Here is a 21,136-nt window from a genome sequence, read left to right on the forward strand (position 1 = left end):
AAAGACAGAGACTGCACACTATGTCTAGTTACTTCCTGACTGCCTTCAAAGAGGAAATGTTTCTTTATGGCCAGTGTGACTCTCACATTTCAATTTATGCCCATTCTCTCTCAACCTCCTACACCATGTGCTGCTGTGAAAAACCTGGCTCTGTCTTCTTCAAAAACTCATAGATACAAGAAGGCTGCTATTAGGTCCTTCCAAAACCTTCTTTTCTCCAGGTTGAACACAGCCAGTTCCATCATCCTCTCCTCTAAGGACAGGTGGTCACAACCACTTGGTCATCCTTTGCTTAACTTGCTCCAGTTTCTTGATGTCTTTCTTGTACTGGGCCAAAACTGGCTGCATTATTCTAGATTCAGTCTAACAAGTGCTACATAGAGGAAAGATAATCCTTTCCCCTCAATCTACTGGCTGTGTTCCTGTTAAGACAACCCAGGATGCTGTTAGTCTTCTCACATGCAGCTTGCTGCCTACCAAGATCTCAAGGTCTTTTTCAGCTCCCCAGTCAGCCTGTACTGCTGTAAGGAGTTGCTCCTTTCCAGGTGCAGGACTTTGCATTTGTATCTTAAAAAGTAGTCCTTAAGTGCTAAACAGGTGATGTTAGAGCTACAGATATCTTCAGTACGTTGATTTGAACCCCAGAACTCCTCTTCCACTTCTCTACGATTTGTGTTGCATCACAGCAAGGATGACTTGAAGGCCGCTCTAGCACAGAACATGAGGCACTTCATGCACTGGTAGTGCCTTCACAGGAAGTCAGGTCTTAGATGATGTAGTGGGTCAGCAACAGAAATAGAACCCTGATTGAAGCAAAGGCCAAGTAGACCACCAGTACACTGCAAAGGAGCAGAAAGCAGGTATACTGCGTAGGATTTGAAGTTTGGAGTTTTCTGCCACTATTGGGATCAGACGTTGAGCAGATATGTCTAGGCTATCTGTTTCAGCGTAATGTAGGTTTAAAGGACCGAAGAAACTAAAGAGATGCAAGTAATGAGAAAGCACCCAAGACTAAGTGCGCTTGGGCTGATCAGCAGGTATTAAATGCATGTTACAGGAGAAATGCAAATTAACCAGTCTTCCCTGTGTTCTAGTGGGCACAAAAAGCCTTTGATTAGAGGTTTTTTACTTTTACTACTGCAAAGTAAAAACCTTAAGCATGAAAGATGTTGCATTGCGAGGGGAGAAGGTCCTACTTAAACTGTAAAATGGGAAGAAAGAAACAAAGTGGCAGGGAAGAACAAAGCTGAGTAAAAGAAGTCTCCTCTTCTCTAGGTACAGCCAGAACTGAACACAGGGCATACTTTCACCTACAAACCTGTATTGGCATAGCATAAAACAAGAAATGGAAGATACTGCCAGTGCAAAATCTCCAGTTTCAAATGGATGAATATGACACCAGCAGTAAAAGCTCACAGGTCTCTTCACACTTTAACACAGACCTGTGATTTCACCCAAATTTTTAGACTGGCTACAACATAATATTTTATCCGTAGCTGAAAACTTTAATTAAGTTTTCTCTGTAAAAATCGGCAAAAAATTGCCACTAAAACCTAGGTCTTTTGTTTTGACAAAAAACATTATTATTTAAAAAATGTGTAAAACATCTGCAAGCATTTGATTCATAAATCATTTAACACACATTTTGAAATGCTCACCTTCCAAAGCACATTTCTGGGCATTTTTACTGACAGCTAACAGAGACAGCAGTGCATTTGTAGCAACTTCTTTCAGCACATCCTTTGAAGATTTTCTTTCACAGACCTATAAATAATGCAATTTCATTATAAAAATGAAAAAGTGACCATATTAAAAGTAGTATTCATATCTATAAATATATTGTCATAGCCTATATTTTCATTTGAATGATTCATCACTACATTCCTATCCAGAGTTCTCCCTCTCTATATTCATGTTTATAGTCTGTCTGCATTGAAGTGTTTCATTATTTTTTCTAATTAAAATGGTTTTTTAAAAAAAAAATTGTTTTGCTTCTAAGCCCACTCCTCTTATTCTTTTATTAACATTCTACCTTCCTAAAGCCTAGTTTCCCAGACCTGGCATTCCAGACCTTTCCTAATATTCAGGCTTGCTATCACAGACATTTCACTGATATGCCTTCATCTCACTTTATTTCAACAAAATGATGAAGAAGAGACATTAAATATCAACGATATTCTTTAGAATAAAAATATCATTGACACACAGAGAATTTTTTTTAGATACTTCCAACCAGAGAGAAATGGTATTTTGTCTTATTTTTGTGAGGCCTTTGTGAGCATCACCATATTTCTAATAACATAATCTCTGTGCTTTCAAAGGAATATTTACTTGGAGTCATATAACAAGATAGTTGAAAGACGAGGAACTGTCTGTGCTTTATATATTATTCACTAGAGAATTTTGCCCATCTAGCAATTTTCCCTGAAACATCATTCCAATACTGACAACCAATATAACAGAAAATGGTATACATTCTAAAGAGAAGAATATAGTAAAGTAAGAACTGTTGCTAGATCACAGTAGAAAAAACCCATATTTTAAAGTTAGCAAAAAATACAGCATCTTAAGAAAAACTTAATACTTTAGACAGAAATCTCATGCATACCTAGCCATAGGACCTCATAGATTTTACACTTCTACATACATCACATATATTGCCTTTTATTGGCTTTAGTACTCTAGCTAGTAATTGCCTAACAAATTTTTCAAATTTTAATATGTAATAAAATATCAGTATGTTCTAAGTAAAAATTCAGTAAAAAAAAAAATCAGGGTGTTCTAAGGTTATCATTTATTGAAGTGTTCAGTGTAACCAGGACTGAAAAGGTCAAGGGATGAAGACTAGTAAGTTAATAACTTGGGAAAAAACCCACAAACAACCCTCATTGATAAGGACAACTGACACCAAATTAAAGCACCAAAGCATGGACTGGATTCTGCATTTATAGCTAACAATAACAACAAAAAAATAAATTCATATTGAGACTACAACTGGTTTGATTAGATCCCAAGTGAAATCTCAAAGCTATCAGCAACACAAGAATGTTATAAGTAAATTAACTATTTTTCTGTACTGATAGGTGGTGGTTTCTTTTAAAATTAAAGAATTTAGATGTTTGAGTAATTAAAAATATAAAAAGCTTAAAGTTTAAACTTGATGATAATTTACACAAGCCAGTAAAAAACAAACTGTTGAGTTCCCTTGATCTTGCAAAACCCAAGAAGTAGATTTTGTGATTTATCCACTCAAAGGCTTTTGCTCTATAAGTTGCTACCTGTATTTATTTTGTCTTAGTACTTAGGGATATTTTAGTAATAAGAAAATATATTTACCTGTCAATCTCTTGGGTATTTTCCTTTAATTATCATGTGGCTGGTTAGAACTGATTAAATAATTAAGGTGAGTTGTTCTATATCTGTATCTTTTAAAAAAGCTTTAACTTCATCTTACTATTTTCTAGATTTTATCTTAAAAACTAGCAAAATTCCATTCTTTCTTGCAGCATGCTCCTTTATGCATTTTTTCCTTACTTTGCAATGAAGAATTGCAGTTTATAATAAAAAAAGAAAATTTATGTCAATCATAGGGAACACTAAAATAATTAATAATTAACTGACGATTAACTAGTTGAATGGAAAAAATAACTCTATGTAAATGTATAATGCCTTTCTACCAGCAGATTCTATAGTTTTAAAATACTAATATTAAAGTGTTAAAGTGAGAATGGATACTTTAAATTCTTTTTGGAAATTACTATGTATAAAAAACTTAAGATGTCCCATAAATCCACAGCAGAACTGGCTATGTCAGTCTGCACCTACTGTAAGTTAGTTGAAGGGGAGATCACAGCCTTTCTAAAACATTGTACATTTTATATCTAGAAAAAAAAGGTAGGGCCTAAATTTGAGACTTTATATATGTGTTATGGTTTCCTCATTACTTTTACTTCTGAAGACATTTTACTTCTGATCTTGAAAACTTTAACAAGGGTTAAAGTTTACATAAACAAAATCACCGAAACCCTTCAAAGTCAGTTTGTGCATTTACTAAATTGGTTGTACGCAATAATGCATACTAATTTAGGACCTGGTCTGCTAACATTCACACCTGCAGACTGGGTCTTAAGTTAGTATTTGCCATTACAAAAAAATTCTACAGAATAGGTGATATGCAATTAGGATGCTTAACGGAGATGACTGATTGTTTGAGAATTCTCTCTCACAGCCTTTCCTATGTTAGTCAATTTTTTGCTTGAGTGCTTCTCTTGAAGAAAGATCATATTTAGGTCTTTTGAGTTGGTTTTGATTTTTTTTATTTATTTTTTTTTTTTTTTTGGAAATAGCTTACTTTACATCTTACAGGCTCCTTTTTCAACTGCCTCTCAATGACCACTGGGGTGGGGGGTGGATAAAAAAGTAAATAAATATATGTACTTTGCTCTAAAAAGTTGAAGCTGTTTCTTTCCTAATTCTGTTATCCTTTTTGGGGGATCATAGCAGCTACATCCCTTTCATGTTTTATAAAGCCCCAGACACCATAGGTTATCTTTTGAGCTCTTTTATGAACAAAATGCAATGTCTGTCTACAGCTCTGAACAGTTAAAGAGCAAGTTAAAAGCTGGTATCTCTTACGATACTCAATACTATGTCATAGTCTGATGTACTTTCATTGGCCTGGCTGCAGTCAATTCTTCATTGTATTGACTTTTTCTGTTGTCACCATAAGAATCATCACTTTTTGCTGGCAAAGATTGGTAATCAGCTATATATACTTGTACAAAAATAGAGGAATGTGACTTACAACAGACATACTTTCATGCAATCACATTTTTCGTGCCAGAGCCAAGGAGCTCAATTTTAGGCACATGAATACGTATTAAATACAAAAACCTAACAGGATATTTAGCAAATTATGGGATTTCAATGAAGTGTCCCCTGTTTTGCTGTCAGGGTCTCTGAAAATCATGTCCTCACAAGAAATCTCTATGCACAGAAGTTATCTGAAATTAGTTGCCAAAGAAACAGGGAACTCTAGTTTTAGTGGTCTATACAGCAACACCAAGAAAGATACTCTTGGGAAGTTTCTCCTTCCTAAAAGACACCAGGTTCTCAGTGAACAAAATACTGTGTCCCAATAAATGCTATAGAGCCACAGTAGTGTGACACAGCAGCAAAGGAACACAGATTATGTGACAGATGATCAGGACAAGTCTTGGTAGGAGTGAGGTTATTCTACAAGAATTCAGCAAGCATAGGAAGAGAACAGATGAAGTGATACTAAGCATTATTTTGGTCACACCATCCAATATGCACTAATCCATGTTGAAAAAAAAAAAAGTTTTACATAGCAAGATAGCACTAAATATGATTCTTATAAAAAAATAAAAGACACTGACTCCAGAACATCAGAAATCATAAGCTACATTATGTTATATGAAAAGTGTGTCTTTTGGACAAACACTACACTTCTAATCATGGATCACTATTATTATTACAGTGACAAACTGCACATAATTTAAAGGACAATGAGTATATAGATAAAAGAACCAATTTGGGAGGGAAAATAAATTAGACACAAATTTCACGTGTAACTTTTCGTATTACTAACTAATGGAAGATATTTTAACAGTCTGTAAATAAGTGAAGGATGCAAATGTAAAGGAGGTAAAAGAATCATTTAGGACAGTATATAGAAGTATAAATAAGAATAATGAGATTACATTAAGCAAGACAGAACATTCCGAATAAATATCTAGAAAAAAAAAAACATCTTGTCACCAATCTACATTATGTTGGGCAACAAGTTCCTAAAAAAATTAGTGAAAATACGCTACCTGGCCAATTTAAAACTAGCTTGGAAAATACATTAACGTATGCTTCTTAAGTGCAACAACACAGATCTTGCACTATCAGGGAATGAACTAGAAGTCTTAATGATTCATTTTGGTTCACAGTTTTTACGAAGGCAGCTGTTAAGAACAGCATTGCTGTTATTTACAATGGGGATACCTACGTCTCTAACCTTAAAAATCTCATCACTTGTTTGGAAAAGCAGGAGAAAAAAAAAAGCGTATCAGTTTTTGGCAAAACATATTCTATCTAAGTGTCATCTCCTCTACATAAGATATCATACCATGCTGTTGCAGCATAATTGCCTTGCAAGGCACTTTCTAGAAGCTGCTTCTTTGCAATTGTTCCAGCTTATTAAGTGAATTTCAAAAATGGGTGTCATAGATGTCTCAAATTAAAGATGTCTTCATTCTTAACTGGAAACAATTGATTTTTTCATTAAGCAATGACATTCCTTTTTAACAAAATACAAGAAAGCAAAAATATGTCCTGCAATCACATCGTCAAATTTTAAATACCTGAATAATTAATGCAGTAAGTTGAGTTACTGATGCCTGGCATCCTTCAACATGATCCAGAAGAAAGCCAATGGTTGGATTCTGACATATACTCTGTTTATCTTGGAGCTGTCTTCTTCCTTCCTCATTCAAAAGGACAGAGAGGAACTGTAAACTAGCCGTATATAAACCAGGATATGTGGTTGACAGATTAATACAATCACAAATGGTATCTGAAAGGTTAAACAGAAAAATAAAAATTTTTATATTTCATTCTGAATAAAGCTTAAGTGCTTTCAGAACTCAGAAAGACTTATCAAAGAAAGTGTGTGAGCCAAGACGCAGCTATACCTATGCACTGCACAAGGAATTCTGCAAACTGTATGCATTTGATAAGTCTTTAAAAATCTAAGAAACAAAAGTTTGAGATTTATAGGTTTGAATGAATTAATTGCTCTGCATTAATATGACTATAAAACAACAAAAAAACAATTTCCATTTACTAAATCCCTCATTAGTTCAACAATTTTCTGAACTCTCCTCGCTTTATTCAACAGCTTAAATTATAATACCCAGTACCCATCAGCTTCTTTATGTGCAATTGGCTTTGGATTCACCAGATCACTTAACACACACCTGGCTGAACTTGAATGGACTATGCTTATACTTCAGTGTTGAAACACGGCAGAGAAGCTTGGTGACCGAGAGCCCTGACTAGGCAAGTAACTAATGAAGGTATAATTAAAAAACAAACAAAACTCTGTATAATAATCTTGAATTCCGATATCTCTTATCTCCCCTCAAAACTTTGCTTTCCTTTTATGTCAGATTTAAAAAAAAAAAAAAAAAAAAAAAAGGAAAAAATGAAGTGCTAATGGATCATTTCAGGCTCTACTCACAGGTGCCACATTTAACGTTTACAACTAGAATCACTAACCCATATATGCAAACAAAAACTTTTGAACTGCCAGATAAATTCACAAGTTAGCTGGATGATGTAAGAAAGACTTATAAAAATCCAGTTAAGGGAAAAAGTCAGTCAAGCTCTGGACTTTGTTTTTCATTCTGGATATGCCATTGGTAATTACTTAATAGCATCTAAACAGGAATGCCCCTCTTTTCTATTTGTTTATTTTATTAGTTACTAGGTTAAAACCCATTCAGAAATAGTTATTACCAATTATTGCTGTACAATGATTTGCAAGGGCTGCTGTCACAGATGGAAAAGATATTTGGCCAGTCTTCCACAATAATGTAGCTAGAAGGTTGAAAAAGTCTACCCGTGTTTCATGAAGTACAGATGTTAACTCAGTATCTGCAAAGATAATACAGAAAAAAGAAGAAAAATCAAACTATTTTTACAAACCTGGATAGCTAAGTCTGAAAACAACTGTCAAGTTAAATGAAAGTGGTAGGTAAGTGAAGACCAGCCTCTGTCTAGCTATACGGGAAACAAAGTACTTCATTACCTAACCCATCTTTGGAGCTAATGGCGAGAATTGTGAAGCTATTTCCCAAGAGAGGTTTCAGCAGTTCATCCTGGATTACAAGCTGAGAGTCCACCAATAAACATGATTTCAGAAGCCTGGACACAGATGACAAGTATTGAAGTAGTAATAGCACCTGTTAAATATTTTTAAAAAGATATGAAATAAAGTCATATATTTGTACCTTCTGCACATTTTTTTTTTAATTTAAATACTCACATTACCTCAACTGATTCATAACATTTTGAATTAATATATACCACTTCAATGAAATAATAGGATATAAATTAAAAATTGTTCTTCTATTTTTACTGTAGAAGAAAAAGAAACAGACTTCCCAGTCTGGAAACACACATGTTAAATCAATTTTCTAATGACAAAGTTCCTTGTGAGAAAGTCATGACTCTTGTTATACGTACAGCACCATATTCTCCAGAAGCTCACAAAGAAAAACATAAAAATGGTCATTAATACTGACGAATACATGTGTATTTCCTGAAAACAGAAGCTCAATTTGAAGCTTTAGGAAAACAATTATTCCTGACATTTATTTATTCTCACAAGATTTCTGCAGAAACACATTTTCTTAATAACCTAGGTATCTTTCATCAAAGTAAATCTGAACGCAGAGCAACAGAAGCTTTAAAATGGTGCTGTGCCATGAACACAATATGTTCTATATACAGAGTTAAAATTGATACAAAAGTGCTTCCATTGACTGTAACCCTATATGCTTTGCATACATCAAAGTTAGCTGAGAACTATGTAAGTGTCTGCAGGATTGGAGACAAAGCGAAGTAGCCAGGTTTGTTGCGGGAAATATATATGAAATGTGTCAGTAAATGTTTCTGGCTTATACTTCAATACTGTATAAAGAAATTCTATTACATGATTTCTGTAACAGCTAAACTCAATTTGTATTTTTAAAACACAACTGGTTTTCAGTTTGATGGTTCTAGGTATAGTTCTAACACAGAAATTAATTGTTCTGTGTTGAATATAACACAGTGTATTTTCTCTTAAATATTGTCAAAAGCATGGAGATTCACATGAATGTAGCCTGTAGCAGTGTGTCTGGACTATGTTAATGAATACAGATTACACAAACATAATTAATTTTATAATTTAAAAAAATTAGAAAGTAACAAATGCTTCTCTAACCTGAGCTTTTACATGTTCTATATGACATGGATGACCCAATGGAGCTTTCAGTTCCAAGATACATCTCTCAACCAGATTACCACTTACAAGACTAAAATAAAACAAAGTTGGTTAGAAATATACTTAAATAATTAAATATTATACTAATTTAAAATCCCATAGAAGAGAACATTTTAAACAAACAGAGTAAAAATAAATTAAGAACTTCCTTAAAATAGTGGGGTTTCGCAGTAAGTCTACCGCAATGGCAACTATAGTAGCAGTAAAGTTATTTCAAAATAGCTAGACTAACACAAATCCTAGTGGCTGTTACTGCACTGGTAAAAAAATGTTTGTTTATATTTGATGGCTATTTTCTTGCCTGTAGAAGAGTAAATAGCTCTGTAATAATATAAACTGTATTCAAACAAGGTGGGGGGGTTCATTAACCGCAGTAAGAAGAGCAACTACAAAAGCTCTTGAAAACCTTAAAAAAGCTGAACTAATTTTAATGCTTCACTTCAGGACTTCCAAACACTTTCTATAGATGAAAGAAGTCGTTACAATGCAAGTGGAAACATGGAATACAATCCAAAGACTATTTTGAAGTGGTTCCTTCCTTAAAAAAAGAAACAAAACACTAGGGTCTATCATCCAATACTTTCTCAAGTCTGGCAAGCATTATTTACTCTCTTTTAGTGTGACAGCCGTTGGCTCATCCTCAAACATTGCATACAATTCAAAGAAGAAAGCCATAAAATGAACTGAAATGATCTGCAATTCTGAATACCTGACTATATCACATACTGTCCTACTAAAGGAAAAAAAAATTTAAAAATTACCCCTCCAAATAGGATGACTAAACGGCCACCTAGACAAACACCTAAAACACTACCAGAGGAACACAGTAGTCCTATAGAAAGCAGACACCACAAATGGAATGACCAAAATGACTACCTTTTCTGTGAAAAAAAGAAATAACCCAAATTCTTTTCTTTTGTTGATAAAAGGCATTTTTGAACACTTCAGAAGTGATCAATATACTTAACAGTTTTGGTAAGAAACACTGGTAGATCTCATTTCAAACTTTTCACTTCTGTTGCTACACCTTGTTTGTGGTTCAGCAGTTATTGATCTCATACCTGCTGAGAGCTGTTAGCAAATGTGCTTGTTGAAGAGCGATTGTAGTATCTTGTGGTGTGACAAGCAGCAGATTGTGCAGAAGGCTGCAAACGGCTGACAAAAGGGCAGGTGTGACTACAGCACGCTGTTTAGACAGAGTAGCAGACATGGGAGAATCATGTTGACTTGGAGATTCTGTTGTAGTTGTATCGCTTTGACCTAGAATGTGTTTAATAAGAAAAAGAAAAAACACGAAAGATTAATTAGAGCAGGTACATTAAAAAAAATTGCTTTTTCTCTTTCATAAAATAGCAAAGTTCCCTCTACATTTAAAACAGTATATTCTGGAATGAGAGAAAAAAAAAACCCAAACAAAAACAACCACCAAGAAATCAGATACAGGAAAAGTATTACTTAAAATACTTCTGCAATAAATGTTCCTTCTATAAGGCACTAATAATCATTAAAGGTAAATGGTAAATTCGGAAAGATAAGAGTTTTCACTTCTTTCCTTAACAGAATTTTTTTTTTATTTGTACTCTCTCTACACACATCATTTTATGTATTTTTTTACATTATATACATTTTTACCTTTCTACATGTAAAGATAACTATATATACATCTGTGTGCATGCGCCTGTGTGTGCATGTATGTATATGACAGCTTTACCAATGTTTTGAAAGGGTGACTGGATGACAGGAATAGAACCTAAGTCTTGAGTCACATTTCAAGCAGTATGAACCATTTTCACTTATTTCTGTCAAATGTCTTTCACCCTATCTTATTTTCAAGGAAGTGTTTCACATTTATCTTCCAAAACAACCACTAGAAGCATCAATGGTAACTGTTCCAGCAATAAGCAAGCTTTATATGCACATACAAATACTATAATATGGGCAGGCTAATACATTGTATTCATCATGTACACAAACTCAGTTTGACTTACCTTGTGCCATAAGCCGATCGACTACAGTTTCAGGAATAAAACTGGTTGAATTTGTTGGGACTATTGCCCGAAGCTCAGTAACACTCCCCAGTGACGGTGATGCAGACCGAATCTAGAAAGACATAAAAAAGAAACTAGTTGATTCCAGCTTTTATAGAGCAGACTTCTATTTATATTGTGCTGACAGGGTGGGAGATGGGGAGAGAAACACTAACCCACCACAAACAACAAACCCACAAAACCAAAAACGATGTAAAAATTACTGTCCAAAACCAATTTGATTAAATTTTGCTCACTGTATGTATATATATGTAATTTATAAACATCCAATAATTGAAACTATTGAAAGATGTGCAATATTAACAGCCTAAAACATTTCAGTTAAAACCTGATCAACGCCCATGTTACTGGAAATTCTTCCTTTCGTCCTTCTTTTTCATCCTTATAATTGACTCAATCTACATTTCAACTAAGATAGAAAGGCATTATTGAATCATTTAAACTCAAATTTTTCATGGACTATTTGCTCTACTGAGAGCATCAACACTTGTCCATTTGTACCAGGACACGGTCAGATTAAAGTATCATAAGCACATTAGTCATCAGCTAAAGTTGAAGTTCCAAAGTCTTTCCAGCTCTGGGTACTTCTCTTAACCTTAGTCCTGTGATCCTTACATGTATTCATTTCATGGTGAAGATACCAGATATTTACAGGACAGTAGATAATTTTACTGTCATACTACCATGTTCCTTCTACCAATTCTACATTTTCTATCATATTATTAATTTTGCATTCTTTCAAAAGTTCTTGATGGTCTTGCTACTGTGTTAAAACTACAAGCTTGAGATCAGAAGACCTGGAGTCTCCAGCTTAATAATATGCTTTCATGACATGAAAAGACCTGTGACCTGTTTCAGAGTATGGGATAAGCATCTCCCATGCCAGGTCACTTTTTCACTTCTGTTTTTTGTTTTCTAGCTGGACAATACACATCAGATGAATCTTCAAGAGTGTCACTATACAGTGTGAAGAATACAGAATGTTGGGGAATCCAGTTAAATCCCAAGACAGTCACAGCTTGAAGAATGATGTTACTAGAATTCTCCTCACAGTCAGCTGTCTAAAGAAGACTGAAATATTTTAAAGGTTTTTCTTTTTAAAGCTTTATTAAAATATCAGTTGGAATATTTTTTTACCTAAGGACATCAAAAGTGACTTAATTGACAGAAAGGGCGGAGGGCAGGAAATCAGATTACTCCCTTCCTAGCTATTGTATCCTTGCAGTCAGGTCACTACTTTCCAGGTTTGGCTTTGATTTACTTAGCAGCATTTGCAGCTACAGAAACTCTCTTAGTCTTTTCTCATCCCCTAGAAGGTTTAACTCCACCTCCCACCCACCAACACTTCCAAATAGTGTTAGGCTTCTGCCAGCACATCTTTTCTTGAGACCAGAGTCCCTGCATGAATGAAAGGTTGCCACCTCCATGCTGTAACTCCCTTCTCTCCCCTATTTTCTTCTAGTCTCCCACTACCGTCCATCCTACAATCTTGAATCTTTCTCCTCAAGCATGCTCAGTTGTTCCTCAGAAAAAACAGAAGGTTATTGTAACACAGAAAACAAGCTACAGTAAGATTTGGGGTGTGTGTCTGAAACCCAGGATTCACGTATAGCTTGGGTCACATAAACACTCAGACATGCTTGGCTAAATAATTTTCTCGTTAGCAAAATGCCAAACCAAATTGTACTGACCAACTGAAATTCAAATCCTATTTAGATCATACAAATAAAAACCTTATTTGCTAACTGAAATTATTTAAAGTTTTATGCTTGCTGATTTAAATAATTATTAAAATCCATTATTAATATGAGTAACACAATCCATCTTGACACATGGTAAATTCTGCATTTATTCACCACTATACTTCAATTCCAAGTATTCTAGTAAATAACAAAAAAACATAACTCTGTCTTAAAAAGTACAAACCCAACTTCTAACAGTCCATATGGTTCTTCTGCAACAAGTAACGCCTTAAAAGGAATTATTACTATGCTGAGAGTCATCTTAAAGATATTTATTATGAATTTATACAAGCTTTCACATCCTAGCAAATAATATCTTCTACATTGCACAGCAATTCTTTCTCCATCTTCTAAAACTGTCTAAACACTTTGGGCAAAGAAATAAAAATAAGGTCTTAGATATGTTAAAAAAAAAAAAATCAATAAAAGCTTTATCTGGTTAGAAAAGTATCAGCTTCCTGCACTGATGGAACATTTATTGGTAATTGCTTCACAGTGGGACACAGGTTAAAACCAGAAATTTTCTGCTATCTTAACAGAAAACATACAGTAACACAATGAAGTTGTTTCCACAATGCTCTGCCTTCCAGGAAAGAAAAGATATTACCACTTTTATAAATCACCTTTGATAAGGATGAACTGGGGATCTGAGACATTGTATCTAGTAAAGGATGTTTACTACTGCCACCATATTCTTTCTGGGAGCAATGAAGTATGCTGTTGCTTAACAGTGAAACAAGAGACTTTGGAAGGGGGTTTAACTGGGGAAAAGAAAGGTTTGGGGGGGAGATGATGACCGCAGATTAGAACTACTACAAAAGAATACAAAAATTGTCTGGGTGAGGGTTTTGCCGTTTATCTACCAGAAATGAATAAAAGGTCATTTCTTAACCTTTAGTATAAAAATGCCTCTGGCATTGCTTTAATAGGCTCGCAGTGATTAATTCCATTCAGTTATCTTTTCAAAGGTTTAAATTACTTAACTGTATAGCACTCTGGTAACCATGGTTCCAGAAAATAAAAGCACACATTTTTATAAAATATAAGATTTCATAGGAGAGAATGGCCATGACTTAAAGCTATCTGCGAAACATCTGTAGATCTTTAACCTGCAGCATTTTTAGCTCAAGTTTTTAAATAACTGCTCATTTTGCTAAGCAGTCCTGGGCACAGGACAGCCCTAGGGCATTTATACAGTGCAAAGCAAGTATCTCCATGCTGATTGGTGTTCTCAATCATACGTATTAAACACAAAACAACATGTTGGTTAAAACAAGAATAAGGATTTGTTCTCTGTAATGATAACTTGAGTTAATGTTTAAACAATGAATTCTATAAAAGACATAGATTTTTAATCTTCTCAGAATTGGACTTTTTGCAGTATCCACATTCCAATTTACAGAAAAATAAAGATAAATTTTACAAAAATCTGTAATCCACTGAGATCTCAAAGACACCGAGTATAGTGCAGAGTATATGAGTTAACAGAGTACAGACAATCCAGCTCTGCTGCTCTCTTCTACATGACCTTGAATCATTGATTTCATCCCCACGTTACTATTCTTTACTCTATAGAACGAGCAAAATTGTACTTATGGCTTCTGCAAGACCTCTGACAGACTATTTTATAGACTAGACCAAACCAGAAAGATTTCTGTTATTAATGTACTTGCTTTTTAATTTTCTCAATTTTACTTTCTGCAAATTTGGGGAAAAATTTGGGGATGGGGGGAAAAAAAAAAAAAAAAGAAGCCAAAAAGTAATTTAGATACTATTTTTACTTAAGACTATATGAACCCTGTGTGAAATCACCCTTTGATAGCAGATAGCTCAATCAAATTATTGGTTACATGAAATCTGAAAACAGAGAAAACTAATAGTGTCTTTTTGTCAGAACTGTTTTCAAATATAAAACTAAAAACAAAAAAATTCAGCAGACCTTTTCTATTTACAGAAAAGAAATTCACATAAATCAGTAAAAAGACATCACTTTTGCTTCTGCAAAGATCTTCAGGATGTGGCTTATTGAAGAAAAAAAAACTAGTTTCAGCTTTCTAGACTGACATTCATGAAATTAATGGATATGGACATATTTAGAACTTTTTTTAAAAAAAATTATTAAAATATCAGAGAATAAATAGGAACAACTCTATTTGGTTTGATAGCTGGTAACTCTCAATTATTTGTGGCTGTTGTCATCAAACCTGTACCATACACAAAGAAAAACATCTTCCCCTTCAGTAAGGCCTGCAGACTCCCTTTCATCTGCGATGGGGAAAGCATGCCATCTAGTGGGCTTGGAATAACTACATCACCTTGATACCATCAATATATAAAATTTGGAGACAAACTTCTACAAACTTTTGGTAATGACTTCATAAAAGTATTTCTTTTTCTCATCCATCAAAATGGAAGTCTTTGGGCCAAACTGTAGGAACATAAAATTTGAAGTTACATACGAATAAATTGCAAATGCCTGACTTCAAGACAAGTTTGAGTTTTTATAAGTATTTCCAAACTTTACTAGATAGACAACTGACAGTCATTAACTGCCTACTGAAATACAGTTTGTATTTAGCCTCAATTCCCTACCTCTATCTTTCTTCTCCTAATTAATATTGGCATTGGAACATCAGACTTCTGCATCTTGCCTTCCAGGTTGGAAACTTACCATCTGTCATGTCAGCACCAGTGTTTTCTTAAAGGTAAGAAACTTAGGTAATAAAAACAAGAGTTTACAGCTGCTAAAAAGGTCCATGAAGGACAAATGGAAATTAAATTAACTTCTATAAATGACAATCAAAATTTTTGTGTGAAATCTTCATATGTATCAGGGGAAGGAGTAAAATAAAACAAAACAAAAACCAAATAAAACTCTCTTACATTAACTGTAAGGGCATAATGTTAGCAAACATGAATTCTACAACATCTGGGAGACTGATACAAATGACTGTATCTTAGTGTTACATTGTGCTTTCCACTTTAAATATAGTTGTCCATTTGTTAAATGGAATTGTAGAGCTGTGCTTTTATGTTAAACGACGATGCTACTTTACACACATAAATAAAAATACATTAATTTGATCTAGTAGATTCCAAATTATTTTCTCCTTTTTTCTTTAAGCTACTGAAGCTGAAGCAATTTCATGCGATGAACTCTGCAGTTCCCCATGAGATCTCAAGCACAGTTTTAAACAGATTAGACACTCAACCCTGATAAGAATGGCTGAAATTTAACTTTTCCCTGAAGTAACATGAACAAAACAGGATGAAATTTGTTCAACTTTTATTCCAATAAGAAAGTGGCAGTCAATTTATTCAGTAAAAAGCAATTTGGAAACTGCTTTTAAACCTGAGATTCTTATGTAAATGTTATTTTAAGCAGTATTCAAGTTAGCATCTACTTCCTGATTTACATGCACTTTCATTTATTTTAGTTTCAAATATTCAAATTGGAATACCTGTGTTTAAAATAACCCTAAGGCGTTTGGGGGGAGTGGGGGTGTTTTAGATGAATGAAAATCAATTTCATTAATAAAATTTCCCAGAATGAAATTTTAGCTTAAAATTAGAGTATACTTCTTCCTCAATTATTATTAGAAATGTGCCAGATAACAGTAACAGTACTAGAGAGCAATACATTTATAACAGAGACAAAACTGTAAGGAAAAATGATAAATGTGAAATAATTTGAGACAAAATTTCAACACTGGCTATTCTATGTTATTTTTAATCATGATCCACAGCAAAACTGGGCATAACAATTTTAGTCAATAAAATAAGACAGTATCTTGTTGTGCTTTACCAGTCTTTGTCATATCAGCACATCTGTTTAACAGAAAGGAAACTTCTGAGCTATGATATTATGGCTTCCATAATACATTACATGGTTATTCATAAATCAAAAATTTTTGAAGAAAATACAAAATTATAGAAATGGATTTCAGTGCAACATGTCAGAGTGTTCTTGGAGTTATGCTGCAATCTTTGAAAATATATGATTTTTATCAGGTAACTAGTGAATGTTATAAAAGCTTCCTCCACAGCCTGATCTGATATTGCAAATCTAATCTGGAACTGGAAGAATGTGTTTCAATTTCTCTTCCTTTGCATTTGCCATCTTGAAAGACAGCATATGTTTACAGCCTTTCACAGCAGTAATCATCCTAGCCAGAAACAAATTTTTCAAGTAGCCACCTGCCTTCTTATATTTTTCTTGTCTATTTTGGGTCTTGCAAACACTTGTGCCACTTCTACATTTTATAAAAGCATTTTCAGAATCCAGAGTTTATTATGACACAGAACATTTAACCCAATGTACTTATGTGGTTTTGATTGATCCAGTTCTGTAGCTATGTAGTGTAATAAAAGCAGAAGTGACAACTATAGATGGAGATGACTGCATTTTGTCAATAAAGCCAATTACAAAGTAATCTCTGGAGAATACGTCTTGCTGTAAGAAGCTACAGAATACTGCCTTATGCATTTAGCTAGTCAAGGTAAGCTATTTTACTTATTTTTGCTCGGGTAAATAACTGTAAAAGTTTTCTTTAGCATATTAAAGCTACTTCAGAGTAAATTTCAATTTAGATTCAGGTGTTTAATTTTCAGTTTAATTTCAGTTTTGTTTTGGGTTTTGTTGGGGTTTTTTTTAGCATTTGTAAGAGTGTTACATTTCTTCAAAGCATCTAAGGAACAACTTTACATTTAAAATAAATAGATTACTCTGCAAGTTACCATAGTTTCAGATGTTGACTGAGAATGTGAAGATTGGCTTTGACTGGATGGACCCTTCCAAAAATTAAGAGAATCATCAAAATCTGTAGGAAAACAGGAATCAAAATCACAATTGAACAAAAAAAGCTTTCTTTTTCATTACTGTAAGACCAGCAGAGAGCATAACAAGCCTTTCAAATGATTGTTTGAATGAAACAGAAAAAGTAGCCAACCACAGTTATCCATCTGAAGATCTCAGAATATAAGTTTTCACACACTGTACCTACAAATTCTTATCCAGCAAATCCCTTGAATAAACAGAAATTAAATAAAATACAGTTTTCAGTGCAACATAAAATAGTCCGGAAAAAGCTACACGTAGCTCAAACTGCAGTTGCAGCCTTTAGTCATATGAAATAGTTCAGATTTAGTTTTATTTAAAATGTAATAGTACACAAGTATTGAAGATACAGGGGTCTCACAGCACAAACATAATGAACAGATGTGCTCATCTTCAAAAAACTTCAAATTCACATTTTAAGAGAAGCAGTTTCAAGAGAACCCATATTCATAAATATAATGAAGGCAGAATGACTTTGTAAATCTGTTTCAGAATAAAGAGTGCCAAAAATTTTATAGCACAAGCCTATCAATAATAGGTTTTGAGGCTTTCATACATTTAGAAAACAACAAAGAATAAAACACTAGATTACACAGATTCTGAGTGCAAAACCCACAAAAATAGAAGTCCTATACGTATCTTAGCTAATTACTAAACCGAGATAACTAATTTTAGTTTTAACATAACTTTGCAGATGAGGGTTTTTTTATATTCCCGAAAAATGTGAAGAAAATACATTGGGGGAAAAAACGACAAAAATAGTTTCAGGAAGATAAACCAAAGCAAGATCTTCTATTAAGAGATGACAAGGGACCTACTAAAAAGCATAAACAGGTCATTATAGATAAACAACACAATTCTGAACACATGAACGAAGAACTTGCAAGCCTTTCAAGCACTATAGTTTTAGAGACAGAGCAAATGTCTTTCTGTCCTCCCTTTTTTAAATAAACAAAAATTTTGTTTGTTGTTCCTGAAATATCATAGATTATTCTTCCCCCCTTATTTCAAAGCTCCTGCAAAAACATTTTTTTGGCTTTGCTTTTCACTGACCTGATAAAACATATCTCAACTGCTCACTGAAAAATTCTACAGTCCTGGAGTTTGAGTTGCTCTTAGATATGATATTGCATCAGATAACAGAACTACCAAGAGGCACAAATAAGAGGACCATGGGAGAAATGAAATGTGTGGAATTGAAAAAAATTACACTTATAGATAAATAAAGCAGCCACAGAAGAAACTGAGGATTTTTATAGCTGGAATTTTGTATACTGCTGAATTACTTCTCTGATAACTCAGTGAGTTAACCAAGAATATTTCTTTTCCTTGGGTCTATGTCAAAGTCATAACTCGGTAAGGGAAATAACATTCCTCTTCTGTTCATGCTTCTGTAACATAAGTTTAACAGAAGCAGACCTACAAGAACTGTTTAAATCTGTAGCTTTAGAAGATGGAAATAGAGAAACTTAAGCATACAAAAAAAGAAAGAAACCAAAAAGGATGAACTTACTAATTTTCTGTCCCTTGAACAGCTTTTACTGATTGAGCTCTCTGAAGAATCTGCTAGCTTTCTAACCTTAAGATCATAATACTTATTTAGACAAGAATGTGGGTTTGCACAATGCATCATAGTAAGACTTAGAAATATTGCTCAGAAAATTATTAGTCAATATAAAAGTTAGATCTGAAATACTTCCAAGGGTATACAGGTTAAAAAAATAAATTAATGCAATCTGAGTATTAAATTTGATCAACCTATGAATTAAGTTATATCTGAATGTCTTACAATGCATCTAACATGAGCATATTAGAGTCCGTTCCTACTCATGTATCTCTGAAGTTGAACACATCAAGAAAATGTAATGCAGAACTGATTACATCTTTTCCATCTGTAACTTTTTAAAGATGTAAATAACTCAGATATATTAAACTAGTGACTGATCTACTTTTTAAATCCTCAGAGCAATATTTCGACTTAACAACCTATTTAATTTCATGGCTTATATAATCATTTTCCGTTCCATTTTTAGTAAGAATTATTTGAGGTAAGTTACTCAAAACTAGAAGTTATTTAAGTAGGTTTAAATTACTACAAGATTACATTAACATTACTTACCAGTTATACCACCTTTTTCTATGATGAGGTTGCCTTCCTTGGAAGAATTCAGATCAAACATGTAACATCCTAGATAACAGTGTTTCACCATCTGATTCACATGTTCATAGAACTGGCAGTGATGCAAAAGGGCCTTAAGTGCAGGTTTTCCTGTCTGAGAGAGGCCAGATTCTTCATCATGTACACAGGGACCCTGAAGACATGAAATCCACAAACATTATTGCTTTAAAAGAATTTTTACATAAAATAAACTTTAAAAAACCCTTGAATTAAGCCTAAAAACTCTGTGTGTGTGTATACATACCTGGTTTACAGGCTGTAACTAATAGATTCCAAAAATAAAATGTAGATTTTATTAAGGCTGAGCTAAATCATAATATTTTACAAAAACTGCAATGATTTATCAAAATCGAAGTAGCTATTTAGCTCCTGAGAAATTTGTTAACAGCTAAGTAGAAAGCCACAGAAAGCTGTAACTGGGTGGTTTTAAAACGGTATAAGTATCAGGAGACTTTACAATTTTAATTTCTCATTTAAATCTACTAACAGTTATCAACCAATAAAAAAAGTTTTCTTTGGAAAAAGAGCGCACATACTAAGAGTAAATGTCCTCAAAAGGTCACCCTGTTCTAAAGTATACTGCCATTATACTACATCTATACATGTCAGTCTATGATAAAAGAGTTATTTAGAAAACAAGACATAAAAAGAAAGAAAGAAATTATCTTTGAAGAATGGTTTTCAGTCATTTCTTTTAAAATACTGACTTCAGGGAAAACTTTTGAGAGCAAAGGATTTGCACCTGAAAAGAAAGACTTCATAGTCTTATTTCAAATAAACAGTTTGATTTGACTGCCTTTTTTACAGTATTTCTCCAGTGTTTTCTATGGTAACAGAAGAAAACAAGTTTTATTAAGCTACAACATAACCTGTTTTAGAGTGACCATAAAAATGAACCCAGACTGAGAAAAATTCAAACCAATTACATTCTGCAAGACAGTTTTAGGGGGCATCTTTCAGTACTTCAAAAACAAACTAGTTAAAATTATGGAAAGAAAATTCATCAGTGCTAACTAGAAACTTTCTTTGGCAGTCAGGAGAGAGCAGACGTAGATCAACTGCAAATAAGTAATTTGAAAAACACTATTTGTCCCCAGGAGGCTCTACATCTCCCCCAACCCTTCCATTTACACTGAATGCAAGCTTACTTTCCAAGAAAAGGAAACAAAACCCAGATAAAGTAGAAGCAGAAAAATTATTTTGTGTTACAGAGTAAGTTATAAGCACAGTTTTGGATGGCTACTGCTCATTCTTTTTAGTTTCTGTAACATA

At 33.7% G+C, this 21,136-nt stretch overlaps 1 protein-coding gene across 5 annotated transcripts in view; it reads right to left on the reverse strand.

The window, feature by feature from the left end:
* RTTN (rotatin) overlaps positions 1–21,136 on the reverse strand; it is a 90,029-nt gene that overhangs the window by 14,712 nt on the left and 54,181 nt on the right. For all 5 annotated transcript variants that reach the window (XM_049830285.1, XM_049830288.1, XM_049830284.1 and 2 more), the window contains 9 exons: positions 19,805–19,997; positions 17,586–17,668; positions 11,047–11,158; positions 10,120–10,318; positions 8,999–9,089; positions 7,820–7,973; positions 7,528–7,665; positions 6,372–6,583; positions 1,659–1,764 (listed from right to left, as the gene is read on the reverse strand). In XM_049830285.1, the coding sequence (XP_049686242.1) occupies positions 1,659–1,764; positions 6,372–6,583; positions 7,528–7,665; positions 7,820–7,973; positions 8,999–9,089; positions 10,120–10,318; positions 11,047–11,158; positions 17,586–17,668; positions 19,805–19,997 (1,288 nt within the window). The remainder of the gene's footprint in view (positions 1–1,658; positions 1,765–6,371; positions 6,584–7,527; positions 7,666–7,819; positions 7,974–8,998; positions 9,090–10,119; positions 10,319–11,046; positions 11,159–17,585; positions 17,669–19,804; positions 19,998–21,136) is intronic.

The sequence above is a fragment of the Accipiter gentilis genome, chromosome 27 (assembly GCF_929443795.1).
Source record: "Accipiter gentilis chromosome 27, bAccGen1.1, whole genome shotgun sequence".
NCBI lineage: Eukaryota > Metazoa > Chordata > Aves > Accipitriformes > Accipitridae > Astur > Astur gentilis.